General features: G+C 46.9%; 1 protein-coding gene and 1 pseudogene across 1 annotated transcript in view; one reads left to right on the top strand and one right to left on the bottom strand.

Annotated features, from left to right (window-relative positions):
* The window catches only part of LOC123809494 (NACHT, LRR and PYD domains-containing protein 1-like), a 50,450-nt gene extending 37,028 nt beyond the window's left edge, over positions 1–13,422 (bottom strand). The window contains 4 exon segments of the mRNA XM_045824694.1: positions 466–636; positions 3,852–5,463; positions 12,690–12,987; positions 13,406–13,422. Coding sequence (XP_045680650.1) covers positions 466–636; positions 3,852–5,463; positions 12,690–12,972 — 2,066 coding nt within the window. The 5' untranslated portion in view covers positions 12,973–12,987; positions 13,406–13,422.
* LOC123809467 lies at positions 6,700–8,912 on the top strand (annotated as a pseudogene).
* Positions 13,423–19,550: the final 6,128 nt, after the last annotated feature.

Here is a 19,550-nt window from a genome sequence, read left to right as displayed (position 1 = left end):
CCTTGCATAGAGGGTTTGGCTGCATGATCCCTGTAGCCCCTGTTGCTCCTTCGCTCTCCATCCTCCAGCCTCACTGGCCGGCTTTCAATTCCATTACAGCCCTTCCTTCCTTCTGCACAGGGACTTTGACCTTTCTTCCCTCCTGCCTCACTTATGTAAATCCTCTGTATCTTCAGATATCCTTCCATATTTGCTTTCTTAAGGTTGTTTTCATGGGAGGCCCTTATCTGGGCCTGTAAGTACATGTGTTTGTGTGGTTAATGGTAATCACTTGCAAGCTCTGTGAAGCTGGAATCCTGTCTGTGTTTGCTCACTGTAGTAGCCATGGCCCCTGGCACAGTGCATGGCCAGAGAGGGGCTCAGTGAATGTTTGTTGAATACAAAGACCACACCCCCATCCTGAACACAACTATCTTGGATCTCCCATCCATCCCTGTTTCAGAACAGAACTAGGGTCAGACTCACCTCAGGGTCTCCAGGTGGCAGTGAGGACATTTCAGGGCCTCACAGACACTGTGCACTGCAGAGCAGCTCAGGAAGTTTCCACTCAAGTCCAGCTCCTGCAGGCTCCCATCAACATAGAAAATGGAGAAGAAAATCTGCCACCAGGCATCTGTAAATGGGCTCAAGCTGGACCTGAGCGAGAGAGAATCAGAAGAGATGAGACCTCTGTGTGTGCTGAGAGGGTGGTCATGTGCACAACCCTGCACAACACAGTGGGGTTCAGGTCCTCTGAGCACCAGGCTGCAGCAGGCAGGGTGACCCCCAGGGCTGGTCAGCCACCCCAGAGGCCCCTCTGTTTCCACCACCCTGGGTTAAATGCCCCTCTTCTGTGTGGTTTCTCATTGTACCACACATTGTGGGTTCAGCCTCTGCCATTGTGAACTGCAGTGTTTACTTGGTGGATCTATTTCTGCCTCAGTTTGGGACATTCTTGTGGGCAGGGGCTGATATTGTTAATCTCTTTGATCTGCAGTGCTCTGCACAGGGTCTGGCACAGAAGTTGGGGAGACAGACAGTCATCTTCTCTTCAATGCAGACCTACCTTTCTTCTTTCTGTGTCACAGATGTTGTGAAGTCCCAGTTCCCAGAAAGGAAAGGAGGAGATTGGAGGAGGGAACAGTCTGGGACAAGTAGTTTATAGATAATTTTGTAGGATAGCTGAGCAGTGGGAAGGTTAGGTGTTGGAGGGATTGACCAAAGAGGAAAAAGGACTCATGGACATGGACAGTAATGTGGTGATTGCTGGGGGAGGGGGATATAAGAGGACAAAACGGTAGTGGAAAAATACATTAAGATTAATTAAAAAAAGATAATTTGGTGATTGGATGTTGTGTCTGACTACATATGCTGCTGTCCAGCTTATGTGGGACCCTGTCCCCTCTCAGGATAGTAAGACACAGAAAGGGTGTCCAGGAGAGAGATGGCAAAGGCGACTGTCTCAGAAGGGGACATTTGCAGGATGTGGAGAGAGGATGATGGGCCTTGTCTGGGAGTTTAAGTGCAGACTACCTTGTGTAATTTCCACCAATTTAAATTATACATTTTCACACACTATTTAAGTGATTTTATCTAGTACCAAGGCACAGTGACTCAGACTCTGTTTCACGTTGCAAAATGACATCTCTTTTTTCTTGCCAACTATCTCCACCCTCACAGCCTAATAGCACCTTGACCCGATAAGTCCCCAATTCCATTCACCCTTCTCCCTCCCAGGTCTGCAGAGCCAAGCAGAGGCGAGGAGCAGAGGCTCTGGAGCCAGCTGTCAGCACGTGAATTCCACTGGTCTGTGCCTCACTCAGTTTCCTCGCTGCCAGAAGGGGACAAGAGGCCCTGCTGCGGAGGGTTCCATGAGGACGTGAAAGTGCTACAGAGACTTTCACAAATCTCAGTGTGGTTGTAATGTTCACAGCTCTAAGATGTATTCATGCTGCAAAGGTACCAAAATATCCCTTATACCCCTCTCCCCCAGCAATCTATTTATTTCTTTTTTAAAAAAAGTTATTTAGTTTTGGGGAAGTTGAATAATTCATTTTTAAACTTTTTGGGTTTTTTTGCACATTTTCCAACTCTAATCTTTAATTAAAGAGATGAAAAGAAAAAAATAAAACTTTTTATCAAAAGGCACAGTGCTTAATTACAAACCAAATACTTGAGCTGCTCATACATCCTGTCTCCTGTTGGTCCTTGTCTCCCTCCCACAGCCTTGGGCCAACCTCTATCATTTCCTCCTGGACTTCTTGTGTGTTTACAGTGTCCTTGCTATTCTCTCTGTCTTGCCTGGCTGACTCAGTGTCTTTAAAATCCCCCTGCCCACAGCAGCTGCAGCCTCTGACTTTCCCATGGGAGTCCCTCCACACTCCAGGTGTCACTGTGCACTGCAAACTCTCTTCTTCATCATGGTGCCCTTGGCTCCTCATGCTACTCACCTCACCTCTGCCTCTTCCTGCTCAGGGTACTTCCAAGGCCACCACCACTTGTTACACCTGTACCCAGGTCCTTTAAAGACGAGTTCACCTTTGTAACCATAACAACTAGAAATAACCTAAGTGCTTGACGAGAGATAATGGTCAGATAGTTGTGGCACCTTCCCTATGGAACACCATATGCTCATTTGAATGACATTGTATTAGGCTACTTCATAGCATGAGAGGACAGTCTTTGTATAAAAATAAAGAAATAACACTGTGAAATGAAGTGTACAGTGTGGCTCAATTTTGCTTTAGAGATGTGCATAAAAATACGACTAGAGGACATACACTTGCATTTTTATTGATGGTGATCTCTGAGTGATGGAATTCTGGCTAATAATTAATTTTGACCTTGTTGTGTATTATATGTCCTCATTTTCCTACAACAAACATAAGTTTTATATTAGAAAAAAATGTTATAAATCCAAAAATACAACACCCAAGCCCTACATTTCCTCCTTGGAGTCTGTGATTTTTTGTGGTGCACTTTGGGGATCCCTCCCTTTCTAGGGCTACCATCCTGCCTCATCCGTGTCTGTCTTGTCAGAGTCCTTCTACTCTGTTCTAGTTACTGGATGGATGTCTGTCTTCTCTCCCAGATTTGAGTTCCTTGAGACACATATGTATTTTATTAATCTGTGATCCACATGGCCTGCCATAAAATCAGTCCTTAATATGCATTTATGAAATGAGTCTACAGGGGAAAGAGTTACTCAAACAAATAAAGGATCTATACTGCCACTGAGGTGGGGAACTGGATGTGGAAGTTAATGGTGCTGCTGGGCTTGGAGAATGATGGGAGAGAGCCACTTGGTCATACTCAGGTAGGCTTTCAAGGGAGTCCCTGCAATGGTGCAACTGTGCACCACTGACACACACAAGAAAATTGGTTTTGCAGAGAAAAATGGAGACCCTTTTTTGGAGATACACATTTTAGGTGGTTGGGGACATATTAGGGACAATGTCATAGTCAACACCATCAAGGGCATGCCTGAAGCAGCTGAGTGAGCAGTGCCTTGGAGGGAAGCATGTCAAGAGGGAGAAGCAGAGACAGGTGGTCTGGGTGGATGGGAGCTGACATGAGCCTGGGGGTGATTGTGCACCAGGAGCGAAGGTGGCCCTCATGACAGAGAGGGGGAGAAGCAGCAGTACAAGGCAGGGCCACAGCAGGCCTCCCAGAGCAGGTAGGGAAGGTCACATATTCAGACACTGCTGCATAGGGTCCTAGGTGGACAGAGAATGGCAGTCAGAGTTGGCCATTAGAAGTCCCTATTAACCTCAGTCCTTTAGCCACAGGGGACAGGCCAGTGGGAGTTCCTACAGGTCCCAGGACAGTGGGAACAGCAGAGGAGCTGGAGGGAAGGGCAGGGGAGCACTCACAGAACTACATTGGAGAGCCTCCAGGTTTGTTTGTGTGGTCCATCTTCGTTTAGTTGAAGCCTCTTCACCTGCTGGCAGAATTTAAAGAAGAAAGTGAACATCAGGAGCTCCATTTCAGTTTGGACACATGTACTTGTTCCAGAGAAATCAGACATCACTTCTGTCAGAAAACCTTTGTCCTGAATCTCATAAAAACAGTGGGGCAAGTCCCAACAATATGACTCTAGGTCTGGTTGTATGAAGTTGACCTCTGTCTTGGCCAAGCTTAGCAGCTTGTAATGCCTGTCCTGAGACAGCTGGCATTTGAAGATGCTCTCCATTTCTCTCATCCCCTGCTCACTCAAAAGTCCAAATAGAAAACATGTAGTTGGGTCCCCAAACATGTCCTCCATCTTATATCCCTCTGTCAAGTCTCTCATGCTTCTGATGCTTATTAACTCCTCATCCCCTAAAGCACAGGACATTGCTGCAAAGAACTCCTGGAAACACAAGTGCATGAAGCTGTAGCTCAGAGAGCTGGGGTGCTTCTGAAGAACACCCATCTTTAAGAGAGTGCAGGTGATGTCCTCATCTAACCCATTTTCTCTGAGGTCTTCAGGGCTGAAGAGGGTCTTTCCTTGCCTGGTGCCCTTAGCAGCCAGAGAGCAGAAGTCCCGGAGCTTAGTCCCAAGAGACTGAACTTGGAGAATGTGGAAAAAGTAGTGCAGACAGAGGGCAGTGGTCGTCTGGCAGGTCAGTGAGAGTTCTTGCCCGTGATCCATCTGCTGCTTCAGGCAAGTGCAGACCAGCCAGGACACCAAGGGCATGACACACATGGACAAGAGTGCTGGGTTTGATTCGACTGAGTTGAAGGCTCTAACTGCTTGGCTTTCATCTGTGAAGTATGTGTAGAAATAGCCCCTCCTGGCTGACTCAGAGAATCCCAGGACCTCCACCCAGTGTGGCTGCTTTAAAGAGGGAATGAACTTCCCCAGAGCTGTGATCCGAGCTGTGATGAGCAGGGAAGCCCCAGGAAGTAAGGTTTTCTTCAGCAAACTGCCCAGCAGTGTGTGCACCTGCTGCTGCTGGCTCCAGTGCAGACTGAGCTCAGAACTCTGCTCCTTAAAGTCCCATTTTGGTTCATCCAAGTTATCAAGAATGAAGAGCAGCTGTTCTGGCTGAGACAGGATCTGTCCAATGTGAGCTGCAGGGCCAGCCCAGTCTTTGGAGATGAGCTCAGCAAGACTCATTGTCCTGGACTGGGCCAGGTCTCTGCAGTTGAAGTAGAAGACATGCTGGAAGCGGTCCCTGTACAGCCTGCCTTCCTCCCAGGCTCTCCTCACCTGCCTGGCCAGGGTGGACTTCCCGATTCCAGCAACCCCATGCAATATGACTGTGAGAGCCTCTTCCTGGGTACCTGGGTCTGGGCCAAATAAGTCTCCGACCTCAATAAAATGTTTTTGATTCTCTGTCACCTCATGTTTCATCATCCAGAGCGGCAGATAATATCCTCTGGGTTGAGATCTGTGTAGAAGTAGCAGTTGTGTGAATTTTTGTTGGATATCCTCATTTTTCCATGACTGTGTGGGGTAGGGACTCTCTCTCTTTTGCTTCTGGAATTTTTCTGTGATTCCTAGGTGAGGGAGGGAAAGATGGAACATGTAGGTATAGAATACATTTGTTTAACTTTCAACACTCTCCTCCTACCACTAACACTTCTAATAAGTTACATATTCATTTATGCTTTTGCCCAGGAGTTGGCAAACTCAGGCCAAATCTAGATGGGCACCTGTTGTACAACCTGTGACATAAGAATGGTTGCTATATTTTTAAATAATTGAAAAGTCAAAGAAGAAGAATATTTCATGATGTGAAAGTTATATAAAATTCCTAATCTGCAAAGAGATGTGGACATGTAGGTACATGAAACTCCTAGGTCCTGATACAGACCCCACCCCAAAAGGACTTCACTCCTCACATTATACTAAGATTGTCTGAAATCAAAGACAAAGGGAATCTAAAAGCAGCAAGAGCAGAATGGCTCACCGTACACAAGGGCAGCCCCATAAGGCTGTGAGCAGGTTTTTCAGCAGAAAATACACAGGCTTGGAGAGAGTGGATGATACATTCAAAGTGCTGAAAGAAAATAGCTGTCAGTGAAGAATAATTTACCCAGCAAAGGTTCAGAAATGAAGGAGAGATGAAGGCTTTCCAGATAAACAGAAGCTGAGGTAGTTCATTACCACTGTAGCTAACTTCCAAGAAATGCAGAAAGGAGTTCTCCAGGTATCTGAACTAAAAGATGCTAACTGGTATTGTGAAAGCATATGAAAGTATAAATCTCACTTGCAAAGGTAAGTATATAGTCAAATTTAGAATATGCAATGCTGTCACAGTGGTATGTAAACAACTCTAGCAGAATGGTTAAAGGAGAAAAGTATCAACAAAGCTAGAAGTTTGTAGTGGGGGGAGGGTTTGTCAGTCTGGAGCAACTCCTGGGAACTGGTGGAAGGAGCTGGAGGCACTGGTGGCAGGACAGTGGTGGTGGCCTTGGGAAGTCTTTGGGGAATGCTGCAGGTCACTGGGTGATGAAGATCAGGCACCTGACTTGAGCAGTGTGACAGCCTCTGGGACAAAGTGAGAATGTGTGTGGTGTCGACTCTGTCCCTTCAGACAGGTCAGATTTTATGTTCCTTTCTACAAGTGAATTCCTAGATCAGAGTCTCTGCTGAGATTTGAGTGGGATTTAAATTGGGGAATCCCTGAAGCTTTGTAACTTCTGCCATCGGCTAAAAAATTCACCTTTTCAGGAGTTCTGTTTTGCCAGTCCTCTCTCCTAACTGAGCACCAAAGGCGGACTCTATGAAAGATGACAGAAGTTGTTACAGCCAGGTGGGACTGAGTTGCCCAACAGGACCAGGAACTCGACATGAAGAAGAACCAGCACAACTGTTGGTGGGACTGCAAACTGGTACACCACTGTGGAAAGCAGTATGGAACTTCCTCAGAAAACTAAAAATGGATCTGCCTTTCGACCCAGCAATTCCACTGCTGGGACTATATCCTAAGAACACTAAAACACCAATACAAAAGAACCTTTGCACCCCGATGTTCATAGCAGCACAATTTACAATAGCTAGGTGCTGGAAGCAACCTAGATGCCCATCAGTAAATGAATGGATCAAAAAACTATGGTACATTTACACAGTGGAATTCTATGCAGCAGAAAGAAGGAGCTCCTACCCTTTGCAACAGCTTGGATGGATCTGGAAAGCGTTATGCTAAGTGAAATAAGCTAGGCAGTGAAAGACAAATACCATATGATCTCAGCTTTAACAGGAGCCTAAACAACAAAACAAAGAAACAAGCAAAATATAACCAAAGACACTGAAATAGAGGACAGGCTGACAGTGACCAGAGGGGAGAGAAGAGGGAATTTCAGGGGAGAATGGGAAAGGGTTACAGGGACAAATTTAAAGGACACATGGACAAAAACTAGGGGGAGGGTGGTAATGGGAGAGAAGTGGGGAGTGTTGGGTGGGTGGGCTGGATTGGGAGTAAAAGGGAGAAAACTGTATTTGAACAAGGATTAAAATTAAAAAAAAGATTCCAAAATAAAAAAAAAAGAAAATGAGAAGATTTACCAGATTTTAGCTTTATGTTTAATTCTCTCACTTTTGAGAACCATGGATTAATAGTTCTCAAGCTTGACCTTTATGTAAGTGTGTTACAGGTACCATTTTATTTTTCTAAGGTATTTTTTAACTCTTGATCCCCTTTTTCTGTGAGGGATGGAGGAATAGCTTGCTTACAGCCACTTCATAATCTGTGTGGTATCAGCACATCATTCTTGATTTTGTTACATTAATATAATTTTTTGGTCAATGAGGTCTTTTGCCTACTAACACCATTTTGAACAATAAAACTAATAAAACCGTTTTGGATGTGAGATAGTCATTCAAACTGTATGTATTCAAATAAAATATTATTCATACTGTAAAAAAATAAAAAAAAGAAGAAGAACCAGCACAGTGGCTGCTGAATGACTCCAGGACGTGGTGGCAGGTGAGGAACATGGGCAGCAGGACAGGCTATGTGCTATCCAATTATGTAGAGAGGAAGAACAGCCTGAGAAGGGCTTCCTCATGAAGAACCTGAAGGAAACTCTAGGCCTCGGCAAGACCAAGAGGAAGACCAGCTGGTGGGACACGACCCTGACACCCAGCATGGATGCTGAGCACCCCGCCAATGCGGACAGCGCTAACCACATCTACAACCTCAACATCCCAGACTTTGTCAAGTTTGCCTATGTCACCAAGAGTGTAGATGAACTGTCCCTGGTGAAGTGGTCATGAGTCACTCTCATGGAGCAGTGCAGTGATGGCTGCTGGCATAGCAGCTACAGTGGGCACTTGGGCTGGATCCCCTCCACCTACAACCTGGAGGAGGTGGATGAGATGGCCGCCAAGCTCCTCAGTTTCCTGAGCCTGCTGAAGAGCTCACCCCAGCAATGGGTGGGGCACCTACGTCCTGCATATGGTCCAGAAAATGTACCCTTTCAGCTCAGTCACTGAGAAGCTCACCTTTGAAAAGGGAGAGAGCATGGAGGTAATTGAGAAACCCAAGAACAACCCTAGTGACAGAAATGCAAACACGTAGGGGACAGGTCAGCCATGTGCCCCAGCATTAGTGATGATCCTCAGTGACAGGTCCTCCCTGTCCCCATCCTATGCCCAATACACCAGCTACTTGGGGAAGGGGCAGGGTCTGCTTAGCAGGCAGAGTGGTACTATGGAAACTATGGTACTTGTGATACGACATGCCACAAGGCCAGGTGTGTGCTCAGTGAGCAGTGCCAGAGGGAGATTTCCTCATTAGGGACAGAAAATTCTTGCCATGACTTGTCCATGTCTATCAAAGTGTCAGGGAAGAACTAACATTTGAAGATGCACCTTGTGAAGAAAGTCTACTGCATCAGGCAGCAGCAGGTTCACACATGGACAGGTGCTGGGACACCACAGAAGGCCCATCTTCACCAGTGAGCATGGGGAGAAGCTGTGCCTCACTGGAGGACTTCAGTGATGTCCTCCCTGTGGGCCCTGCCGCCTCCAGGCCCCAGTGCCACACTTACTTCCCCAGAGCTGAGTGGGTGGCTCCAAGAAGTCCTGGTGGGTCACCTGTCTCCTGTGGCTCCTCTCTATCCAGTGGCTCCTCCCCTGTTGGTTTCCTTTGCCTGGTTGATGTTTCTGTCCAGGTCCTTTCTTTCTGTCTGCCTCCCCTTTGCCACCCCAGGCCCTCATTCCACAGTCAAGGTCACCCCCAGACCCCACACCAGCCAGTTGTAGAGAATGAATGTTGGAAGAGGGGCAAGTGTGCTCACTTTGTTCCTTCTCAGTTGGAAGCAGCCCTAGACTGTTCAAACCATTCACATCATCAGCACCCTCAGCACAAAGACGCTGGGCTCAGCTGGAATGCACTGAAGCTGCCCTTGGTGAAGTGACCTACAGTGCACTGCAAGGGGAAGATCCCCGGTCCCAGCAGCCCTTGTTGCTGTCCTTTGCCCTTACTTGGCTCTGAAACACTCCAGGAAGCGACCCTGTTTGCTGGTAACAATACCGGCACCAGCTGGTGAGATAGTAGTGAGGGAGCTTCCAGTGCCTTTGGGGGTGTGCTTGCAATAAAGAGAGAATATCCTTGAGGTCAACCTGCTAGGGGATGGCTGACTCGAAAAGACAGGTGTTTTGGTAATTCACCCACAAATACACCATCCACCTAGTTCATTTTCCTCTTGTCCCTTGGCTTGTGTAAATTTCACAACTATATATTTAATTCCTAAAGTAATATATATCTGCATTCATTTGTAGACACTAATACTGATGATTAAGGAAAACACCTGAACTTTCAGGAATTGCAGCTACCAACATTTTACACAAACACACTCTGTCAATCTATCTATTTATACATAAACATACTCATTATATATATATATATATATATATATGTATAAATATACAGATTTACAGGGAAGTTTTTCAGGGTTCACAAAAGAATATGTGATTGGTAGTAAGAGACACAGAATGTTTATAAAGAAAATATTCTTTTTTCTTTACAGTTGAATTTTTTTATAGTTTTAATATATAGTCTTGAGATGGTACATTACTACAGTTAGAGAAATGGTCTGGAGACCTCCTACACTTGCAAACTCCATTGAATGGATATTGGATAATAAGTGTTATGACAAGACTCCGTGTGCATTTAACTTTGGGAAAGTTCTGACTCATCGATGGGACAGCAATGATGTCAGGACTCACTGACTGCTCAGTGCCGGAAGGGAGGAGTGCAACAAATTTATTACTAGTGTGGTTTCCTTTTCTACCACAACATTTTTTATTATATTGCAGTAATAAATTTAATGAGTAAAGCTGCAAGAGGAAGAAAAGGACAAAGTATTAAAAATAATTGTACTTAAAATAATTTGGTAATGGATACACAATATAGAAGATGTAAATGATGACATCAATGTCATAATATGGGGGGAGTAAAAGGGTAGAATTTGTGTATGTGGTTGAAATTAAATTGTTATAAGATTAACACAGACTGCAGTAAGTATAAGATGTTTTATGTAAATATCATGGTGGACACAAAGCAAAACCCAGATACACACGAGACAAAAAGAAAGAAATCACAGCTACCACTGTAGAAAATCATCAAATCACATAGGAAAACAGCAAGAGAGGAAGGAAGGAATAAGGGAAGTTTACATAACAGTTACAAAAACAATAAAAAAGTCCTTCCCTCTCAGTTATTACTTTAAATGCTAAAGGATTAAATTCTCCAATCACTCTATGGAGGGGGGCACAGTCTGGCTGAAGGGATAAAATATGAAAACAAATTAATGATAAACCCCAAGACCTGACTATATGCTGCCTACAAGAGACTCACTTCAGCTTTAAGGACACAGATAGACTAAAGGAAAGAGATGTAAATACATTCAATGCAATCGAAAACAGAAAGAGAGCAGGATTAGCTGTAATTGTACCAGACAATGGAGCCTGAGCCTGTGACCTTCAGCTCCAGGGCTTGGGAGCAGCAGGAGTGAGAGTGGGCACAGGAGGAAGGAGAAGAGTGAAGGGGGTATGGAAACTGGGGTGGGGTCCTTCCCAAAGCAGCAGCAGACTTGAGGGAGAAATCACTGGTTCTAGGTCCCAGCCCTGGCTCTGTTTCCAAGTGCTGTGTGAGTGTGGATTTGGACGCTGGGATGAAAAGAGAAAGAGGCCAGGGTGTGGCTGAGATTTCAGCTTCCTGACTCAGTGTGAGGAAGGCCAAAATGATAGAAGTCAGGAGAGGGAATGGGCTTGGGCTGAGGAATAAGCCTGCCCTCCTCTTGGGGTTCACCTGGAAAACAGAATCCTCCTTGGAACTTTCTACCACCCTGAGCCCACAGAACTTCAGAATCACTGAGACCAGCACCCGAGCTGCGTCTGGGTCAGGACCCTGTTACACATGGCACCTGGCTGTGTTAGTTTCACTGCCTGGCCTGCATGGGTCTCAGTCTACCTTCTGTCAAATCAGAGGGCATGTGATCTCAACACTGGAATGTTCCTGAAAGATCATTTCTAGGCCTACTGGCCCCACCACCCCATCCTGGCTCCTCTGTCCTCCTTATGCAGCTTCCTGTCCCAGGTCCTCCTGCACTACAGCCTCACCTGGGTGCATACCCACTGGCTGCCTTGCAGACCCAGCTGGGTCTGCAATGCAAGCCTCTCTTTCCAGCTCTGTCCATATGTCAAGCAAGAGTTTCAAGTTCTTTCTAAGTCCTGGAGGGGTCCCAGGACTCAGGGTCATAGCGTTTCAGTACAGTGGTGGAGGGGAGCCCTATTGAAAGTTCCACTTGGAACCAAGGAGTAGAGGGATGGGGGAGACTGGGCTATGGGAAGTGGGTAAGGAGGATGAGGCTGGTGAGCAGGGTGGGCAGGAGCCAGGGCACTGATGCTGGGGTCCTCCAACCAGGAAGAATCAGGAAGCAGAGACCCTGATTACTGAGAGAGGCCAGGAGGGACCAGTGCACCCACTGCACCCTGCCCCAGCCTCTCAGGCAGAAGGACGCTCTGACACTGCCAGGCACAAGTCCTGACCTGGCTCCAGGAAGTTTGCATCTGTGTCCTGGCTCTGCCTCTCCCTCCCCATGTAACTCACGACTTCTCTCTGTGCCTCAGCTCCCCCCACAGGAGGCTAAAGCCTCTGCCTCCCATGGCTGCTAACAGTAGTGACATCCTCAGTGGTAGCAACTGTAGCAGCAGAACAAGTTACGGGGCTCTACCTAGGAATAAACTGTGTGCTAGATGTCTAACATGGATTCTCTGTTTCACCCTCCCACAGCCCAGGAGGCAGGTTCTTACTCGCTCACTTTACAGATGGGGAGATGGGTGCAGAGAGTAGAGAAGCAACTTGCCCACTATGGTGGTGCCAGGATAGGAACCTGCTTCTCGACCACTCCCTTCTGTGCTTATAGCCCGAGACCAGGCAAGTCCCTGCTTGGGAGGTAGGTGTTAAACCCACATCCTTCCTGCAGGTGTCTTCTGAGTGTCAGCCTCTGGTCCCTCTGGCCCTCTGAGCTCTCCCTCCATGGTACTGTGTCAACCACATGGGTTTCTGGGAATGACCTTGGCCAGTAGTGAGTTCCAGAAAGGCCCCTCTGCCCCAGCAAGCCTCCTAGCTCTATCCTGGTCTGGGCCTGGATCACCCTCTGAAAGTGCAGTTGCCAGTCACTGCCCAGAGGAAGGACTGATGGGGTTCAGTGCGGGATGGGGGGTGCGGACAGGAGATAGACAGCACTCAGAGGGCACTTTGCCTACTCACCTGACTCCAAGGCTGCCTCTTTCCAGACTTGGGCACACAGCTCACTCAGACCCATCAGCTCCCAGGTCTGCAGGGCTAGGACCCAGGCCTGCTGCTCCCCGTATTGAGCCACCAGGAGTGAGGCCACCTCCATGCTATCCACCTTCTCTGGTTGAGTTGTGGGCACACCAGGAGACTGCTTGCAGAGATCCTGGTCAGGCAGCAACCGCTGGAACTCCTTCAGCTGCTCCTTCGTCATTAACTCCAAATTTTGGGCCAGCTGCTGCTGGATACTATCCGCCATCTCTGCTTCCCTGACCTGGTTTGCGAGAAGGGCCTTGTCTGCCCACCTGGACTTCTCAGTCCTGGCTTTGAGGGCATTAGGACTGATCTCTGGGGAGGGAGTGTAGTGAGGGGCATCAGGCAGGAGGAGATAAGCACTCATCCTTGGGACCAACCACCTCCCAGTGCAAGACTCCACATGGGTTGTTATCATCACCTGGTAAACTGCTGTTCAGCATTGAGAACCCACTTCGTAAGCCCCAGGGAATCTGCCAATGGATGGTTTTAGGGGAAGGGAGGTGGAGGGGAGAGGCAGGGAAAAGCACTGGAAGGAAGAATACAGAGGGGCTGGGGGATACTGGGAGGGGTCAGGTTACTGAGCAGCTGGGTCAGGGCTTGGGGCCATCAGAAGAGTGCAGGGGAGGGATAGGGGATGGGATGTTCTGGACACTCACTGTTCTGTGCTCCTCAGTCTGCCTCCTCCCAGTCCTGAAGCCCTGGAAGAAATTAACACCAGCATTGAAACTGGAATGACCTGTTTTCAGGACTGGCTATGGCAGAGTCTGCTCCCAAGTGTGTTTTGTTGTTCTGTTGACCTGCCCCGTTCTGGTTTTTCCCAGGCTTGGGTTGGGCCTGCCCCTGGCAGGTTCTGTAAAGGGACCTGCCAGTTTCTGTGACCCCTGTCCATTCAGGTCCTTTTTCTGGGTTTTCCGGGCCTGGGTCCTGCCCCTTCATGTGGCTATTTTGGCTTCTGCTGCTCGTGAACACTGTAGAGGGTTTTTCCCTCCTCCTCCTTGTCTGAGGTTCCTGGTGCCTGGTCTCCCTGGTTGAGCTCCAGGGAAAGGCTCCTGCTTTCCTGGAGGATTAAGTCTGAGAGGCAGAGAAGAAGGCAGCCTCCTGCAGTTTGTGAATAAACCTGTAAATGTTTTCCTAGGAAATCAGGCTTGCTGAAGTGCTGTGGCTTCCGGATGGAGCAAGCTCGGTGTCTGGTTCCACTCCCCAGTTTGTTGAGCTAAATGTCTAATTCAATAGAATTACTAAATAGGGTTTGTTGGGAAGCACTTCTGGAGGAGTCTGTTTCCACTGCCAAAAGCCAGGTCACCTAGGAGGAGCTGTAGGAGGCTGCAGTGACACTTGGGAAGAGAAGGCTGTCATGGATGGGGCTGCTGGGGCATGTTTCCCCTTCCACTGGCTGAGGGCTTGGGAGAGGCTGAAATCATCATGCAGGGGAAAACTGTAATGGGAAAAGACACCGGCATTCGGGCTGCCTGTCACCAATAAACACAATAAGCAATGACAGCGATTGAATCTCTATGGGCGCTTCATTCAGCTGACCCGTGATACCCTAACAGACCATCTTGCCTTCTCTTTCCAGGCCAGACTTTTTATACCAGGGCATAAACAAGGCGTGGTGAGGGCTTTGAGGTTCAGGGAGGATTAGGTCAAAGAAGCTGCAACATCCCTGTCCTGGGCAGTTAGTTGTTCCTAGGGGAGGGTGGTTGTCTGTCTCTGCCTGGAACACAAAGGCCTGGATGCCTCCAGTTGTCCACAGGCGGTAATCTCTAGCAGTGCCCCAGGAGGTAGGCTGTTTTCCTGGGAGCCAGGATGGGCCTTATCTGTAGTTTCTGAAACGAAAGCTTTAACATAAACATTACTTGCTAGACTTTTAATTTTTTACATTAAGCTAAAAGTTTCCAAGTCTTGAGTCCCCTATCAAAACCACTATGGCATTTATACATACTTTGCTGTTATTTTTAAATTATAGTTTATATTCAATATTAGTTCCAGCTATATTACTACATAGTGATTGGACAGTAATATATTTTATAAACCAATCCCCACACTATTTTGAGTACCCACCCAGCACTGCACATAGTTATTATAATGTTTTGTTCCTTATGCTACGCTTTATATCCCTGTGAATATTTTGTGATCACCAGTTTGTAATTCTTAATCCTTTCACCTTACTCACTTAATCCTCCTTTTCCTCTGGCCACCGTTATCCTCCCTCAAAGTCCCCTTCTGTACAAGTGATAGTGATAAGTCTCCGATGGAAGCAGAATCCAGAGGTTATGCACCTTCTACAGTTTAGTGAAACCATCTGATAACAGGAAAAATAAAATGGAATGAGCATTGCTTAGAAGAGTCACTATAAGTAGTCAGGAGCCTGTTAAGGACGTGAGACCTACACACACCTGCTCCTGAGCTGTCAGAGTGTTACAGAACAGACCCAGGGTGGGGAGTGAATGATATATTATTACCAAAAGGATCCCCCTTTTTCTCTGGGAGTTCACCCCACCCCGTACTAGGTTTGCCTTGCCTGCTGCCAGAGGAAAGATGTCTCTCAATGCTAGAGACTGGTGAAAAGGAAAGGAATTATTTATTTAAAAGTTATACAGACTTAGAGTAATGACTCAATGTCTTCATTAAAATACTAAAGTTCTTTAGAGTACCCACAAACACACACAGCCCTTCCTTCTCCTCTTTGCCCCGTCTGGGGTACCATATCTCAGGAAAAGAAGTAGAAGTCCGTGATTCAAGCAGTCCCTTGGTTCCAGCACCATCCGCTGTGTTGGCGCTGCAATCTCCAGTTAATCCAAAACCATGTGGCACCTTCTCACGGCCCACAAGCAAGAGCCCCTTCACCCCTTTTCTTCCAGGCAAAGTCTCTCCTGCTTCCTAAGCCATGTGACAAAAGGGAGCAACCCAAGCCTCATGGTTCTCCCCTTGCATGGCTGCCACGCCTGGGTTTAAATCTCAGTGCAAATCTTCCTCTGCAACCCCATTTCCAATTCGTCCTACAATCAGTTACACCTGCCAGCATTCCCGTATCCTTCCAGCTTTACTGGGCTGCCATAGTGAGTCCAGGCAGGTGTGGCCCCATGGCATGGAGCCAATCATCTCCAAGCTCTCACGCAGGTGCTATAACCAGGAAGAGTTGCTTCCCAGTTACATCCTGGGTGGATGTCACTCCCATGCCCCTGACTCAAAGCATGGCCACAGCTATTTAACATCTATGAACCCAGTTAAAGGCTACAGATATGTTAAATGACCATGCCAGGGGTTAATTGCAAAGCTGTTGCTATGCAAAACAGTTCTCAATGGCCCTGCTCCATGGGCCCCATCCCCCAGCTCAGACTGGTGGGGGTGAGGACATCATATATATATATTCTCTCTAATATTTCCTAAATGCTCTGAATTCTGGATCCCATTACAAATCCCTATGTGGGTCCCCTCCTTGGCTGCACCCCATTACAAGAGCTGCTCGACCTGATGCTGAGCTCTGTTCAAGGCTAAGCCATAACCATCCTGGAGCAACCACAGCTCCGTGGACACATTTGGGCTTCCTTCCTTGTAGTTTCTTTCTTAATATATTTTATTGATTATAGTATTACAGTTGTCTCATTTCCCCCGCTTCACTCCCCTCCAACCTACACACCCTGTCCTACCCACATTCCCCCCTTTTAGTTCAAGTCCATGTGTCATAAGTTCTTTAGCTTCTACATTTCCCATTCTATTATTGCCCGCCTGTCTATTTTCTACCTACCATCTAAGCTACTTATTCTCTGTACCTTCCCCCTGCCTCCTCCTCCCACTCCCCTGTTGCTAACCCTCCATGTGATCTCCATTTCTGTGGTTCTGTTCCTGTTCTAGTTGATTGCTTAGTTTGTTTTTGTTTTTGTTTTCAGTATGGTTGTTAATAATTATAAGTTTGCTGTCATTTTACTAAACATATTTTTTTTCTTCTTTTTCCTAGATAAGTCCCTTTAGCATTTCATATAAGAAGGACTTGGTGATGACGAACTCCTTTAACTTGACTTTATCTGAGAAGCACTTTATCTTCCCTTCCATTCTAAATGAAAGCTTTGCTGGATAGAGTAATCTTGGATGTAGGTCCTTGTCTTTCATGACTTGGAATACTTCTTTCCAGCCCCTTCTTGCCTGTAAGGTCTCTTTGGAGAAATCAGCTGACAGTCTGATGGGAACTCCTTTGTAGGTTACTGTCGCCTTACCTCTTGCTGCTTCTAGGATTCTCTCCTTCATTTTTACCTTGACTAATGTAATTATGATGTGCCTTGGTGTGTTTCTTCTTGGGTCCAACTTCTTTGGGACTCTCTGAGCTTCCTGGACTTCCTGGAAGTCTATTTCCTTTGCCAGACTAGGGAAGTTCCCCTTTATTATTTGTTCAAATAACTATTCCACTCGTTGCTCTTCCTTTTCCCCTTCTGGTACCCCTATAATTCGGATGTTAGAATGTTTCAAGATGTCCTGGAGGTTCCTAAGCTTCTTCTCATTTTTTTGAATTCTTCTTGCTTCATTCTTTTCTGTCTGGTTGTTTTTCTTCCTTCTGGTCCACTCCATTGATTTGAGACCCAGGTTTCTTTCCATCACTATTGGTTCCCTGTGCATTTTCCTTCATTTCACTTATTGTAGCCTTCATTTTTTCATCTAAATTGCTACCAAATTCAACCAATTCTGTGAGCATTCTGATCACCAGTGGTTTGAACTGTGCATCTGATAAGTTGGCTATCTCTTGGTTGCTTAAAGTATTGGCTCTGGAGCTTTGATTTGTTCCTCCATTTGGGCCATTTTTTTTTTGTCGGGTCGGGGGGCGGTCTGGTTGTGCCTGTTCTGTAGTGAACGGCGGAGTCTTAGATGTTCACCAGGGTGGGGCAACCCAGTCACTGGGTTGTGATGCTATCTGTGGGGGTGGGGTCCGAGAGGGAACACTGGTGCCCACTCCTCTCTCTGTCAGATTTCAGTCCCTCCCACCCCTTCTCCCAAGCAAACTGGGCCTTTCTGGTGCTAATTCCCATGTGGGTGGGCTTGTGCACATTCTAGGACCCCATGGGTCTCTCCAATGCACTCTCCTGTGAGGCTAGGAGTCTCTCTCAGCACCACAACCCCCACAGGTGTCCCCAATCAGTGTTTTAAGGCTCTGTTTCCTGGAGCTGGGACCCTGGGTTGCGTAGTCTGTCTCACTGCCCAGTTTTGCCTGGTTTATCTGTGCTCAAATGTGGGACTGCCTGGACAGCCAGCCACCTTGTGCGCACTGCCTTGCTTCACAATCACCACCTCACTAGGTCTGCTAGCTGCTTGCGTGCCCAGGGTCTGCTTATTGCGGTCTTGCGCCCAGGATGCCTTATGCACCCGGTGCCACTGCTTTTGTGCCACGACCCCTCTCTGTCTGGCTGCCCAACTCTGCTCTTCCTATTGGTCTAGATGAATGTGTGTATTTTAACTCCTTGGTTGTCTGATTTCTATACAGTTTAATTTTCTGTCAGATCTAGTTGTTATCTTATTTCTAAGTTGTTGCTGACCTCATTTTGGTTGTGCAAGGAGGCACAGTGTGTCTAACTACACTTCCATCTTGGCCGGAAGTCTTCCTTGTAGTTTTTGTCCCTTTTGTTTGCATGCTGGAAATAATCAATCTGTTTTAGCCTAGTGTCAACTGATAGTCATAGGCACCACCACTTCAATGCCAACAGGAATCCCAAAATTGAGGTTCAGGACAGGAAACTGTGTTCAATGCAAAACAGCTCAATTGTGATACAGCTTGGCTGTGAAAACAACATGCCCGTGAGGAGGCCATGGGCCAAGTGGCCTTGGGGCCTGGTCCTCTCCAACTAGAGGGACCTGATGTGTTCCTCACTGTTCAGGCTCTGTGCAGGTCTGCTCTGGCCTGCAGTGGTCTGCTCATCCTGCTCTGGCATTGCTGTTTGAGCTCCAGCCAGGCAAACGCACTCTGTGGTGGAACAACACAATGTGCTCCCAGAGCTTCCCAGGGAATGACTTATATGGACAGAACTTCCTGTCCCTGGTCCCTGACTGGTTTGTCTTCATGTAAATGAGGCCTGCAAATCCCCACAGTTTGATTGATCCAACAGTACTGTCCTGTTTGTCAGAATGGAGTCACTTCTGATTGCTTGGTGACATCTAAGGTCCAAGGAAGGCCATTGGAGATACAGCTATAATAGCTCTAATTGGACAGGGAAAGCTTCAGTCCTATTGGCTGAAATAGGAATCCAGGGGCTGCTTTACAAGGGCTGACTCAGACAGCAGGAACACAGAGCAGGCAGGGAGTTCAGTCCAGGAGGCAGGCAGCTTAGTGCAGGCTGCTCTCTGAATGCAGGTTGCATGAGAGGCCCCTCATGCCAATAGAAATGGCTGCTAGCCTTTCAAAACGGCAGACTGAGATCTCTAAGCTCTATTTTCCCATCTGGTCAGCTAGTCCCAAAGCTAGCAGAGCACTGGACAGTTGCATGTCCTTCTTAATTAAAACAGCTTCCTTAAGCTAGTTTTTGTTTATTAAAGACGAGTCCTAGATCTCATGAACTTGAAAAGCAATCATGTTGGTTTCTATTATTTCTTCAATTGGCATGAGCACTCATTCGTTTTAAGCCAATAAAATAGGGCTGTTTTACAACCTAAATTTGAATTTACAAATATATGGCAATACTACCTGGTAGCAAAATATACCTTATCTGTAGTATCCATACAGAGACATGCATAAAGAGATATCACAATGATACAAGACAAAGGAAAATTATGGATTCAAATATGTTTTCTGGAAGATGCACTAAATTAAGTTCTTACTTT

The sequence above is a fragment of the Phyllostomus hastatus genome, unplaced genomic scaffold, assembly GCF_019186645.2.
Source record: "Phyllostomus hastatus isolate PE091 unplaced genomic scaffold, TTU_PhHast_1.1 phas_scaffold_55, whole genome shotgun sequence".
NCBI classification, from domain to species: domain Eukaryota; kingdom Metazoa; phylum Chordata; class Mammalia; order Chiroptera; family Phyllostomidae; genus Phyllostomus; species Phyllostomus hastatus.
This window is presented reverse-complemented; position numbering and strand designations above follow the sequence as displayed.